The sequence below is a fragment of the Olea europaea genome, chromosome 15, assembly GCF_002742605.1.
Source record: "Olea europaea var. sylvestris chromosome 15, O_europaea_v1, whole genome shotgun sequence".
NCBI classification, from domain to species: domain Eukaryota; kingdom Viridiplantae; phylum Streptophyta; class Magnoliopsida; order Lamiales; family Oleaceae; genus Olea; species Olea europaea.
The window spans coordinates 2,248,736-2,262,331 of NC_036251.1; the positions used below are offsets into that span (position 1 = coordinate 2,248,736).

The 13,596-nt window shown below is 36.4% G+C and overlaps 1 protein-coding gene across 6 annotated transcripts; it reads left to right on the forward strand.

Moving 5' to 3' along the window:
- The first annotated feature begins 271 nt into the window (after positions 1-271).
- LOC111409807 (auxin response factor 1) lies at positions 272-10,204 on the forward strand. 6 transcript variants are annotated; one of them, XM_023039861.1, is made up of 16 exons: positions 272-615; positions 1,858-2,027; positions 2,121-2,247; positions 3,685-3,800; positions 4,189-4,284; positions 4,394-4,447; positions 4,622-4,774; positions 4,876-4,960; positions 5,785-5,875; positions 6,061-6,225; positions 6,682-6,801; positions 6,902-6,977; positions 7,282-7,447; positions 7,524-7,996; positions 8,484-8,674; positions 9,642-10,204. In XM_023039861.1, the coding sequence occupies exons 3-16, from the start codon at positions 2,202-2,204 to the stop codon at positions 9,808-9,810; spliced, it is 2,001 nt and encodes a 666-aa protein (XP_022895629.1). In that variant the 5' UTR covers positions 272-615; positions 1,858-2,027; positions 2,121-2,201; the 3' UTR covers positions 9,811-10,204. The 6 variants fall into 6 exon arrangements, with proteins under 6 accessions (XP_022895629.1, XP_022895630.1, XP_022895634.1 ...); XM_023039862.1 differs by having other exon boundaries at positions 2,124-2,247; XM_023039866.1 differs by having other exon boundaries at positions 1,911-2,027.
- The last annotated feature ends 3,392 nt before the right edge of the window (positions 10,205-13,596 follow it).

Consider the following 13,596-nt stretch of genomic DNA (forward strand, 5'->3'; position numbering starts at 1 on the left):
AAATTTCAATTCCCAAAGCCTTGAATCTAATATTCACTTTCCGCGCGTGGACTCAGGACGGGAAACCTGTACCCATTCCAGGGGCAAGCTTTTCCTCCATGTCCCACCCCAATTATTACTTACTTAGACCATGTGCGCATTGCGCACCCCCCTCCCTCACCCCCTACACGAGTCTTCAAATTCTCCTCTTTGGACACCATTAATATTCTCTGTAGTCCAACGTTTTCAGAAAAATAAAATAAAAAGTGTGTGTGTATATATATAAATTTTAGAGAGAGAGAGAGAGAGAGACATGCACTACATATATATATAATTTTAGAGAGAGAGGAAGAGATTAGAAAAGTACTTGTCGGCTTCAACCAGGCAAAGACCATCCATCTCCCATCTTTCTCTCTCTAGAATTCTTTTTATTCTTCTTAAATCCCCAAATTGTTTTTGGAATATTTTTATTAGCTGAAATTTTTCTGAAATTAAGCGTGGGATTTGATTTTGTGCTGCTTTTTAGTGGAAGAGATGGTTCGGGATAATTTTGGGGTTAAATATGGAAACGGCGTATTTCCGTAGGATTTCGGTGCTGCAAATCAAATTCGTGGTGGAGAAACAGCCGCTCTTTTGGTATGTGTGAAATTTCCTTTAATATTTTTAGAATTTGATTCTTTCTTGTCCAACTGGTTGTCTCCGCAAAACCGAACATACTTAAAATAATTTATAACCAATATATATGCAGAGATGTATAAGGAAAAGGTTGAATTTCCTAAGGTTTAGATTTCCGAAGCTATAAATAATACGTTAAGCTTTTTAGATTTTCTTTATAGTTCGGATCTCTTTAAAGTGCCGGTTATTGCATTTGATCTAAAAGTCTTCTGAGTGTAAGCTGTAAAATTTTTACAAAGTTTTCTGGTTTAAGCATAACACTTGAATTTGAGCGGTATCCTTTTTTTTTTTTTTTTTTTTTTTTTTTTTTTTTTTTTTTTATTTTTTTTTTTGGGGGGATAAAAAAAAAAATTAATTTTTTTTTTTATCCCCCCAAAAAAAAAAATAAAAAAAAAAAAAAAAAAAAAAACAAAATATTTTTTTTTTTTTTTTTTTTTTTATTTTTTTTTTTGGGGGGATAAAAAAAAAAATTAATTTTTTTTTTTATCCCCCCAAAAAAAAAAATAAAAAAAAAAAAAAAAAAAAAAACAAAATATTTTTTTTTTTTTTTTTTTTTTTATTTTTTTTTTTGGGGGGATAAAAAAAAAAATTAATTTTTTTTTTTATCCCCCCAAAAAAAAAAATAAAAAAAAAAAAAAAAAAAAAAACAAAATATTTTTTTTTTTTTTTTTTTTTTTATTTTTTTTTTTGGGGGGATAAAAAAAAAAATTAATTTTTTTTTTTATCCCCCCAAAAAAAAAAATAAAAAAAAAAAAAAAAAAAAAAACAAAATATTTTTTTTTTTTTTTTTTTTTTTATTTTTTTTTTTGGGGGGATAAAAAAAAAAATTAATTTTTTTTTTTATCCCCCCAAAAAAAAAAATAAAAAAAAAAAAAAAAAAAAAAACAAAATATTTTTTTTTTTTTTTTTTTTTTTTTTTTAATTCGTTTTTTCGGTGGATTAAAAAAGAAATTGAATTTTACTTTAATCTATTTATAATATATTGAAAAATTGCTGAACTCGGGGTAAAAATATTTAGTAATGTATACAAAACCTCCTGTTATCTTGTCTGTTTATTTATGATCTAATAAATGAAGTTGAAGTATTTACTTTTTGGGGAAATTCTTCGTTGGATTGAGTAGTACTTAGTTATTATTATATTTTGAATTAGTATACAATTTATTTTGGAAATGGGAAAAAAATCTGGCCGATTCCACTTCACAGAGAAAGATCCAGAATTTAGGTGTATAATGATAAGCTTTGTCTAACGGTGGAAGGGTCATGCGTTTTGGGTGATTACTGCATAGAGAAATTGTGGATAAGGCAAACTTTTTTGCATTTCGGTCCATAAAGGCAAGATCTTAAGGAGCATTCAAGGGCAATACTAATCTGGGGTATAAAAAGCTATTCAGTTACATGTCTATTTTCCTTAAATAGATATCTGTCAGGTGGTGGTGAGTTTATCAGCTGACATCACCCATTTTCAGCAGAACGGAGATTTGCTCTTTAATTGAAAGAAATTATCAATTATAGCTTTGGAACTCAGTGGATATTGAGTTGGTTTTCTCATGGCACACCTTGCTGCAAATCATTGTGGCGGAGGATCTCCTCCAGGTTTGAGTTATTTCTTTTGACATCTCATAGTTATTGTGTAAATGATAAACTTAGGGGATAGTTAGTATTCCTAGGTTTATACTTCACTCAATAACTCAAATGAGTCTACTTATTTTGTGGTAGTTACATGCATTTGACTTTCTTTTTGCTTGATTTTGCTTAAAGGAGTATTGCTTCTGAGACATTGTTTCTCCTTTCCATTTGAGTGTACCACTCATTGACTGTGAAGTTTATTGTGTTAATATTTTATTTTTCAGGATTTTCACTTAATTTTCTCATGAATAGGATGAAGCTATAAATTTCTTTTTTAACTTTCTTTTTAGCCCTGGTTTGGTGGAAATTATAATATTGAGATATTAATTTAAGTCAAAGTCAACAATTTATTTTAACCACATATTTTATGAACCTACCACTTTTCAACCACATGTTTCATTGACTTTTATCAAAATATGCTAAAAATCCATATTTAATTCCCACCAAATAGGGGCTTAACGTTGTTGTGGATGATGTGAAGCTGGTTACACAATCGTCATTGTTTTGCTACAATCTTTATGCTGTCATAGTAATAGAAGTATATGTAATTTTGTGCCATTACCTAATGTGACATGTTGACTCTTATAAAGCTCAGGAAGGGCTTCACACACACCGCCGTTAGACTTCTTCCGCTGAACTTAATTTTGATTAGAATTGAGTTTGATTGCAAACATAGGTACATTCAAAAAGTTTCAGAAGGCATATCCAGAAGTAAACTCATTTCATTGATTATAGAGAATAAATAGAATGCGGATCACCATGCTGGAGCGAGAGCCAGCTCCAAGGATGGCAACACTAGCTTGCTAACAACTTTGTTGATACTCAGTACTCCCCACAGTAAACTTAGGAGAAGAAAATCTAACTGACATGATGTTACTCTAAATAAAGAAGAAACATTATTATCTGCATAAATATTTACACATTTTTTAAACAAAAAACCTACACCACTTGACATCATGCAACTGGGGGGCTGTTAGTGGAGGCCGATATTGGGCCGCTGCTGGGTGCAGTCAAGGTCTAGGCTGTGATATGGCCTTCGACACCAATGCAAGTTAGCTCGTCACCATAACTTTTGCGTCCATGAATGATTTGCAATTAATCTCGTTTATATCTGTGTCCTGTAGTGAGTTTGCCAACAAGCATTTTCAATTCTGTCCCCTTTATTACAGAAAAAACATGGGTGAAAGAACTTTAATAGTGTGCAATGTGTGAACATGTTCTCAAGGGCAGAGATGCTTCGAGTTTAATACCTATGCCCTAATTTGCATTATAAGAGATAGTGCTATAATAATAAATTATCCTCATTTTATAATTCTGCTAACTATATGCAAGTGCACTTTCATTTGTTTACTTTCCTTATATATAATATCTTTCCTGACCGTGTATTGCCTCGTTCTATTACAGGGACCCCAAATGATGCTTTATATAAAGAACTCTGGCATGCCTGTGCTGGACCCCTTGTTACCCTTCCACGTCAAGGGGAGCGAGTTTATTACTTCCCACAAGGTCACATGGAACAGGTATGGTCATATTTGTCCTCCTTCCTTTTCCCACTTTATTCTTAAAAATCTTTTGCTGTTAGATTTGTTTCATGTGTCAATTGCTGCATATTGGATTTTGAATGTGTATGCTTCAATGTTAATGTGGACTTTGTATTCTTCCTCTTGTGTTCTGCTAGTTTACCTCATTGTTATATTTTTTGTTGTTGTTACATCTGTATGACAACTTTCCGTACTCTTTTGGAATATTTTCTTCATTTCCCTTTTTGTTCTGGTCTTAATGCGGATGTCTTTCTTTTTCATGTACCACAATTGAAGTTTCAAACCGTGAAATCCTCTGACTTTCAAATTTCTATCTATTGCTTATATTCCAAATGTACTAATTTATTTACATTGGTTTGTTGTATAGCTTGAAGCATCAACACAACAAGGACTTGACCAGCAGCTTCCTTCGTTCAACTTACCAGCTAAAATTCTTTGCAAAGTGATGTACGTCCATCTTCGGGTAAGGATCCATGAGATTTTCACTTTGCAGGTGGACTTTGTCTTCCTACTCTAGGTTCAGTTTACTTCTTCTGCATTGATTTGTTTGTTGCTGTCCATTTGGGTTGTAGGCTGAACCGGAAACAGATGAGGTATACGCACAGATAACTCTGGTACCTGAACAGGTGAAGTCCTTTAAACTTGATAACTATTCGTTTTCTCTACTAACTTATGTACATTTTAGCTTTTGTGCAAGATCTGTCTTCATGTAATTTCTAATCTAGTAATTTCGTTTCCCCCCTTCTATTTCTGCTTATATTGTTCTTGCAATTGCTTTTTCATAATTTTTGGGGCATCAGCAAACTGAGATCACAAGCCCAGACCCCCCTCCGCCAGAACCTCAACGAAGCACTGTACACTCATTCTGTAAGACTCTCACTGCATCTGATACAAGCACCCACGGTGGGTTCTCTGTTTTACGTAGGCATGCAGATGATTGCTTGCCTCAATTAGTAAGATTCTAGTCAACTTTCGAGTCGAATTCATCTAATTTCTGCTACCTTATATTTCGTATTGTTCTCCTTGCTAGATTTGACTTTTATTTCATATTCAGGATATGTCCCAGCAGCCACCATGGCAGGAATTGGCTGCCACGGATCTTCATGGTCATGAATGGCATTTCCGTCACATTTTCAGAGGTTAGAATCTGACTTAGGAAGAACTGATTGGCAAGCTATGTAAATTAAGTTGCATGGTCACTAACCATGAAGGGGAAAAGTCTGAGCATCATATCATATAAATGCAACCCGGGCTTGTCATATGTGCACGAGTGCATTTGGCGTATGATACTATTTTTCAATTTACCATTCTAAGTGTGTACCTTCTTTCCTGGTTAAAACATCCATGCACATGCACTTAGTTCTTTGTCTATTAAACTGCTAGTGCATCATCTAGCAAGTGCGAAGTAATGTAGGGTTTTCTCATTAATTCAAAATCATGCTCTACACATGCTCTCTTGTTGAGTAAATGAACCTATGTCAATGATTCTTGGAATCAGCACGTTTCAGTAGGAGAGCTACTATCTTTGTGTTCCCTGACTCAGGTTTGCTTACATTTGTCCAGTTCTTTATTTAAGGAGGTCATATCTGCTATCGCAAGCTGACCTTCATTTTGCTTGCGGTTTTGTGGAACAGTACAAACTTAAATTTCTTTTTTCTAGGATCCTAGTCACTGAACAGAAAGTTTGTCTGGCTTTATTAGGACGCCATCTTTCTTTCCTACCACTTTTGGTTGTTAGCTAACATGGTTTTTGGGTCATTTCCCCCTCTTCCTAAAGGAGAAGGTTTTGAAATGGCTAATGACTCCTCAAAATCTTCATCTTCTGGCCTACACTTGAAATAATTTTGCACTGGTGGCGTATCTCATTTCCATTTTATCTATAGTTCTAGTTTATATGGGATTTTTTTTGTTTCTTAATGGATCCCTTTTTATATGATTTTGATGCATATTGACATAACTGTAGGTCAACCTAGGCGCCACTTGTTGACAACTGGATGGAGTGTCTTTGTTAGTACCAAAAAGTTAGTTGCAGGAGATGCTTTTATTTTCTTAAGGTATGTTGATCGTGATGAATTTCATAATTTTGTGGAGATTGCAGTCTCTTGACTTTTCTCACATCGGGGGAGTCTGGGTGTTTTTTTTTTCTTTCAAAAAAAGAAATTGTAATTCATCTTTATTGTGGTCTACTTGTATGTGTTTTTTTTACAGTTATCACATTCTTTTATTTCTCTTTGTACAGAGGAGAAAATGGGGAGCTTCGAGTTGGAGTACGTAGGCTTATGAAACATCTAAATAATATGCCGTCTTCTGTTATATCAAGTCATAGCATGCATCTAGGTGTTCTTGCTACTGCATCGCATGCTATCTCTACTGGGACCCTCTTTTCAGTCTACTATAAACCAAGGTTGTCTCCTCTTCCAATTCCTTGTCGTGATCTTTTAAAAAAAAATATGCAATATTTAGCTTTGAAATGTTTGTACATTATAGTGGTCCTAGCAAACTAATATTTCTAATTTGGCTCTGAAGCCTTGGTCTAACCAATTTTCCCTTAATTGGCATTGCTAAGAGGTGGCACAAGTGTTTATATTTCCACTTTATGCTTCTCACTGTATATGGGATCATGGTCCGGTAAACAACATATTTTCGAGTCTAATTTTCTGAGACAGTAATGATTCCAATAATTTGACAAAAATTTTTTTTGTATGTTGCCCACCTTTTGGAGAGATTATTTGTGGGAGCGGTATTAATAGACTCGTAGTCAAATGCACTTCTCAGTTTTTTGTACAGTTTTCATTTTTCTATCTTGATATTGACCGTTTAAAAGAAGTTACTTTGTCTAACTGCTACCTTTCGTTACCAGGACAAGTCGATCTGAATTCATTGTAAGTGTAAACAAGTATCTTGAAGCTCGAAGTCACAAGCTCTCAGTTGGGATGAGGTTTAAGATGAGATTTGAGGGTGAAGAGGTTCCAGAAAGAAGGTATTTCTATTGCTGATGATTTGGTGAACTTACTTTTCTTTGATAGTATTTCAGAAATAATTTTTGTTGGTTAATTTACTTGTTTTGCATCTTTTTACAGGTTCAGTGGGACAATTGTTGGCCTTGAGGATAATGATTCATCTAGGTGGCCTGATTCAGAATGGAGATCTTTGAAGGTGAAAAATATACATATTTATTAACTAATTCTATTCTGGCATTTATACAAGTTTGGTTCTTGGAAGTTCCACAATCCGTTGAAGTTGTGACTCGTGTGTCCTAAAATTACAGCTACCTGGCAGAAACTTCTATAAATTTTTCATAGCATTTTCTGCAAAAAAGATTAAGATGCTCTATTTGCATATCTTGTGGAAATGAATCTTAAAAAAAAAAATATATAATAATAATAAATACACTATTGGGAGGGCTTTTGGATAAAAATCATCAGCACAACTCGCTCATTGATTCATTGTGCTCATGCAGGTTCAATGGGATGAACCTGCCTCAGTTTTGCGTCCAGATAGAGTTTCACCATGGGAGATAGAACCATTTGTTGCAACAACTCCACCTAACTCCCAGCCCCCACAAAGGAATAAGCGGGCACGACCCCCCATTTTGCCTTCGCCAATGCAAGATCTTTCTTCGCTTGGTACAACTCTTTCTTGGTTAATATTTAGAGAGTATCCTGGTGACATTTTTGATAAAAAATTCTTTGATTCTCATAGGTATGTGGAAATCGCCAGCGGACTCTTCTTCAGCATTCTCCTGTTGTGATCCATCACGTGGACGAGATGTCCATCAATCACCTAGATTTAGTTCTGGTACCAGAGTCAGCAATCTGAGTTACAATGAGATCATGCCACCAGTTTCTAGCAATTTGATTTACCGGTCTAATCAAGTAGAAAATGCTATAGAGTCATTTACACCAGTTAGTGAAAAGAGACAGGCCAATGGCTGCAGACTTTTTGGGATTGAGCTGCGTGACAGCTCAACAGTTGAAGACACTGCACTGGCAGTTGTGTCTGGAGTTGCGAAAGAGGATTCTCTAATTCCAGCCTTAGGTGATGAATCTGAAAAAAATTCTGAGCCATCGAACCATAATCCATCTGATGTTCCTTTAGAAAGTTTTGAGCCTGAAAAGTCATGCACGAGATCTCCCCACGAGCCAAAAAGCAGGCAAATTCGAAGCTGCACCAAGGTACTTTGGCCTTAGTTCGAACTGCTTTATTGGATGCAAAAAATTAGAGGCTCCAGTGATCTATGAGCTACTTTTTGTTAATCAAAATTTTGGTAGTAACCTTTAATGAGATATTCATACATACTATAAACAGTTGAACTTTCTAATGCATTTTCTTGTCAATCATGCTCATGTGTTAGATGGTATAGAAATTCATAATTCTGCAAGTTCACATTATATTTTGTACGGCGTACTAGTCTATATAATTTCCTTCCTGTTGGTATCCATTATCTTTCATGCTTTGAGGATTGAGTGTTATGTTGAGCTTAATCAAATGTAAGATATATTATTTTTTATTTATGTCCTATCTTTGGATTGTTACTGGTTTGAATGTTTGACTTTTATGCAACAGCTTATTTGCATTTTTTTCTTTCCTGGAAAAGGAAGCATTTCATCTCAAGTTTCTTTTTACTGAATTGTTGACACAAGGGTGTATTAATTCCTTTAGGTTCATATGCAAGGCATTGCGGTTGGAAGGGCAGTTGATCTGACCAAGTTTGATGGCTATGATGATCTTCTCAAGAAATTTGAAACGATGTTTGAGATTGAAGGGGAACTCTGTGGGTCAAGAAAGAAATGGAAGGTTGTCTACACAGATGACGAGGATGACATGATGATGGTTGGAGATGATCCATGGCAGTTAAGTCAATTCTCTGAATCCTTTTTCATCCCCTTCTCCTAAATGTTTTGCAGCTTTCCTGCTACTGTATTTCTTCAGACTTTAGGAGTGGGGTACCTGCACCTGCACACTTGTATATATAGAAAATACATAGTTAAGCAGTAGGTTGTAGTGCCTTAAAATCATGGGGGTTGTTATATAGCCCCTTTTTGGTTTTGATAAAAAACAGTTTGTCAGTAGATTTTGGTAAAAGTTGATTAAAAGTGTAGTTGAAAAGTTGACAAAACTTGTGGGTCCCATGAAATGTGTGGATGAAAATGAGTTTGGGAAAAAATGAATTCTAAAGAAATGGAGGCCAAACAGGGAGTATGGAATTTTGTGAAATTTCATGTATTTCATATTTTCGTTGATGAATTCTGAAAGTTACTATACCAAAATATAACCAAAGAATACCTAACAATTTCCTAGCATTTCTCCTCTAATTATGCTCTAACATCTCTCTCCTACGATTATGCTAATTAGATCAACTATACAACAAAGGAACACCTTATGCCCAAACATCTCCTATAATTATGCTATTGAGATCAACTATGCAATAAATGAATACAATATATTATAGCTATTTTATAGGTCATTATGGTTTGCAGTGAAAGATATGCATTGTGCTTCTCAGCTGTGCTAATATTATTTTTTGTTCAACTCTTTCATCTAAAAGCTTAAGTTGTTAAGTAGGAGACGTGTATTTATTTAAAGTTAGTCTTTGATGCGTTCACTCAGGTGCAGACTGGTTTCATTTTTTTTTTAATCAACACACGGTACAATTTTCATGTATGGGTGTTGGTTAGACTTGAACTTGGACATCTGCCTTCTAATACAATGCTAAACCACCTTATCTAAAGCTTATTAACTATTAAAAAAGAGATACACTTATTTATTCGAATTTATTCTTCGACATTTATATTTACATGATTTTGGTAATGTATCCAGCGAATTCTGCACCATCGTGAGGAAAATTTACATCTATACAATTGAGGAAGCCAAGAAGCTTTCACCCAAGATAAAGCTTCCCCTCCCTGAAGTGAAACCTGGCAAGCTGGTTGCTGATGCTGCTATCAGCTCTGAAGAACAATCCTCGACTATGGGGTCTGACTACTGATGCCTGCTGTCCGTCTTTAGCTACAATAAAATTAAAAATGTTCGAGAAAAAATCAAGAGAAATGGAAGACAAAGTTGACAATGACTTGATATTTTATTTAGCAGCCAGTTAAGGTGTGCATGAGATTGCGAAGAGTATGCTGGTGAGACAACTGGAAGGTTTTTTCTTTCTCGTATGTTTGCTAGGGACAGCTTCTGTGTGTGTGTGTGTGTGTGTTTTATTTGTTTGTCAAGGGAATCTTTTGATGCTTGCTCGTTTGGATCACTTATATAGCTTGAAGAAATCTGTGATGAGAAGGATACTCTCAGTCACTTGGTTTTTATTTTATGTGCCTCGAGTTTATTGACATGTCCCCGAAATGGCTTCTGTATATAAATATATATTTCTTTTGGTATTCCATTGTGTTATTTCGTGTACGTTCTTTTTTCCTTGCATGGTGAGTTTTGATCTATTCATCTAGGGCCGGAACAGGGGGTGCATGTGGCAGGCTCCTAGCCAATAGGGGGCAAAACATGCGTCCCCAGAGGGACATGGCATGTCACTCTAGCAAAACCCTTGATTGAATTGCTCTTACTCAGACTCCCTATAGGTCTAGCCACTTTTTTCTATACTTGTGCTTTATTATTATTGGTCGCAAGAGTTCAATTTTGTTCAAAATTTCTAAGTTGATAATACTTCCAGACTTCTATGAAGTATATGGATAAAAATGAGTTGATTGAGTAAGCCAAACATGAGCTAATTGTTTTACATAACACTACAAGACTTGGTTATCCGAAGTGGGTTCTGTCCTTTGTGAATCAATAGGCTTTGTAACTTTCTCATTTGGGATAGGCCTTGAAGAGGAAAGAGCTACGAAATTGGAAAGATCAACACAAAGAAGCTCTGAGTTGATCTTCGTGGGCTTGTCACCTTCATTCGATGCATATGTGTAGTTTTTACTAGGGTCTTGACGTCCTTTCCTCAAAGTTGAGATAGTTACCCACCCTTTGAATTTGCAATGGAGTCGACATGGTTGACTAGATGTCTAGTTCCTCCTCAGAAATCGAAGACGGTCGGGTGGAGCTGACATGGTTGATTAAAATCTAGTTTTTCCCTCTAAAGTCGAACACTTGGATGGAGTTGACATGTTTGACTAGAACCTGGTTCTCTCTCGAAAGTCAAAAACGGATACCAGAAAGAGAGTATAGAAAATGAGTGCAACTCGGAAAGTTGTTACACATTAGCCACCTACTTATAAATTTTATCGTTTTGGTCATTATATTTGATATTAGATGGCATCAATAATTATTTACAACGGTCAACAAGGTAAAAGCTACTCAATAGGTATTCTATGTACTGCATCTCATGCTAGGTCATTTACCATTACAAGGCTCTATAGTTGCATGCTAGATCGTCTGCTGTTATGAGACCTTCTACATTCACACTGGGATGTCGACTACTATGAGGCCCTCTACATTCATGCTAGGCCATTTGCTGCTATGAGGCCATCTACGGTCATGCTAGACTTTTAATCACTGTGAGGCCCTCCACATTCATACTAGGCCTACCATTGTGAGGTCGTCTACCACTACGAGACCAACACAACACTTAACCATAAAAGCATCATGGACACAACCAACTGCTAGATAGATAGATGTACTCCACTCAGAACTTAGGGGCCAGTGGGAGGTGCTACATAGGACACGTAGCACAATAACCTCCCAGCAATTATATGGCTTCAGACATCTATAAATGCCCCTAAGACAAGATAGGTAAGGGTCTTGAAAATCTTGGCTATCTGAATACACATTTTATCTTTTCTTCCTAAGTCTATGTTCACAAATGTTTTATTAATTCTCACGCTCGAGGCACAATGAGAGAAAGCTCCAACTTCATTTTGCAGGTAACATTTGTTCATCGGAGTAGCAAAAACAACTTGCACCGCTAGGAGGGCATGGAGGTTTGTTTCATAACTATTTTATTGGTGCCGTCTACGAGTAACAATGAACACAAAAGCGATGTCAAGAAGACGAATTAGGAGTAATGCGCGCTTGGTCGAGAACATGGGGAAGACAGAGTCGGAGTTCGTCACAGGGGGACATGATTCGCCACCATAGCCACAGTATGTAACATATGGCCAATTCAGTATTTTGGGGACTGGCAGCCATGATAACCTTCTTGCAAAGTCAATCACGGAGAGTTATAGTCCCAACACATAACCTACTAGAGGTTATGTGCGAGCAACCGTCTCAAGTGGTACAAAGGGTTGTCCCACCTGCTAAATAGACAACAATAGGAAACTTAAGGGGGGCCCTGAGGTAGCGTTTCAGTAAATTTCACGCCCTATGGTAGATGGCCTAGAAGAGAGACGATGTATTATTTAAGAGGAAAGACAAATGCTGGCAAATGATTTTGCAAAAAGACCCATTTGCACTTGAGATCATGACAGTTCCTCTATCGAAAGGCTTCAAACAACCTATGATAGAGACATATGATAGAGTCACGAATCCGCTTGACTGTCTGCTAATCTTCGTTGATTTGATGAGACTTTATACAAACCCAGACGCAGTGATGCGCCGATCTTTTCCCTCGAAACTAAAGAGAGAGGCCAGAGACTAGGTAGCCACTTTGGCACCCCGATTTATCAAAACATTTGATGGGCTCTCTAGGAATTGTGGCTTACTTCTTCAAGAGGAAGAGGAAGACAACTATTGTGTTAATACAGGTTGTATAAGAGAAAGACAAACCTTTGCAGGAATAATTGGCTAGGTTTAGCAAGGTAATACTTAGTATAAATGACTTTCAAATGTCTGCAATAGTAACCGAGTTGATGAATGGGATGCGAAATTGAGCCTTTAAGATGTTGCTTTCCAAACCCCCCCCCCCCCAAAATCAATGCATGAATTGCTGAAGAAGAAGACAAGTATGTTGACGTGGAGGAGGTAGATAATGCCACAAAAAATCTCAGAGAAAGGTGTGAGCCAGAAAGTCACAATCGAAAGTCAATTGACGAGCAAAAACCCATTGACAAAAACAAGCCAAAAAAAGAATGCATGAACAAGGGGAACGCTCAGGATCGGTCAACTAGGAAAACATGAGAGGAGGTTAAGGCCTTCACTCCTATGAACACTCTTTGCCTGCAAAGTTGTTGATAGAGTTACGAGACATGAAAGAACTTAGATGGCCAAAGCCAATGTTGATGTCTTCCAGCAAAAGAAACTAAAGCAAGTATGGTCATTTTCATAAGGATCATGGACATGATACTGAAAATTGCATACAGCTTAAGGAGGAAATCTAACACCTTCTAAGATGGGGCCCCTTAACCACGTATTTGAGAAATGATAGAGGCAAGGAAAAAGTTAAGCTGGAGTGATAAATGTGATCGCTAGCAGGATAGCGGCTAGCAGAGACTCAAATTCAACTAGGAAAAACTATGTATGCTCGGTTGGAATCTACTCTATCCAAAAGAAAGCAAAGTTCAACCAGAATATCACTTTTGGTGAGGAAAACTTGATTGGTATAGCAAACATCCATGATGATGCCCTAGTAATGGTTGGCGTCATTGCATATTTTGATATTAAGAGGGTGCTGGTCACGACGGAATTGCACCGAATGTTCTCACTTGAGAAGCATTTTTGGGTTTGAAGATCTCTTTTGAGATATTGAAAACGGTGACCACCCCTTACAAGGTTTTGGAAGGACAACTATGATACCAGAGAGAACTGTGGAGCTCCCACTCACTTTAGACACTTATCTAACAATCGTGGTGATCATGACAAGTTTCTTAGTTGTCAAAACCCCAATGGC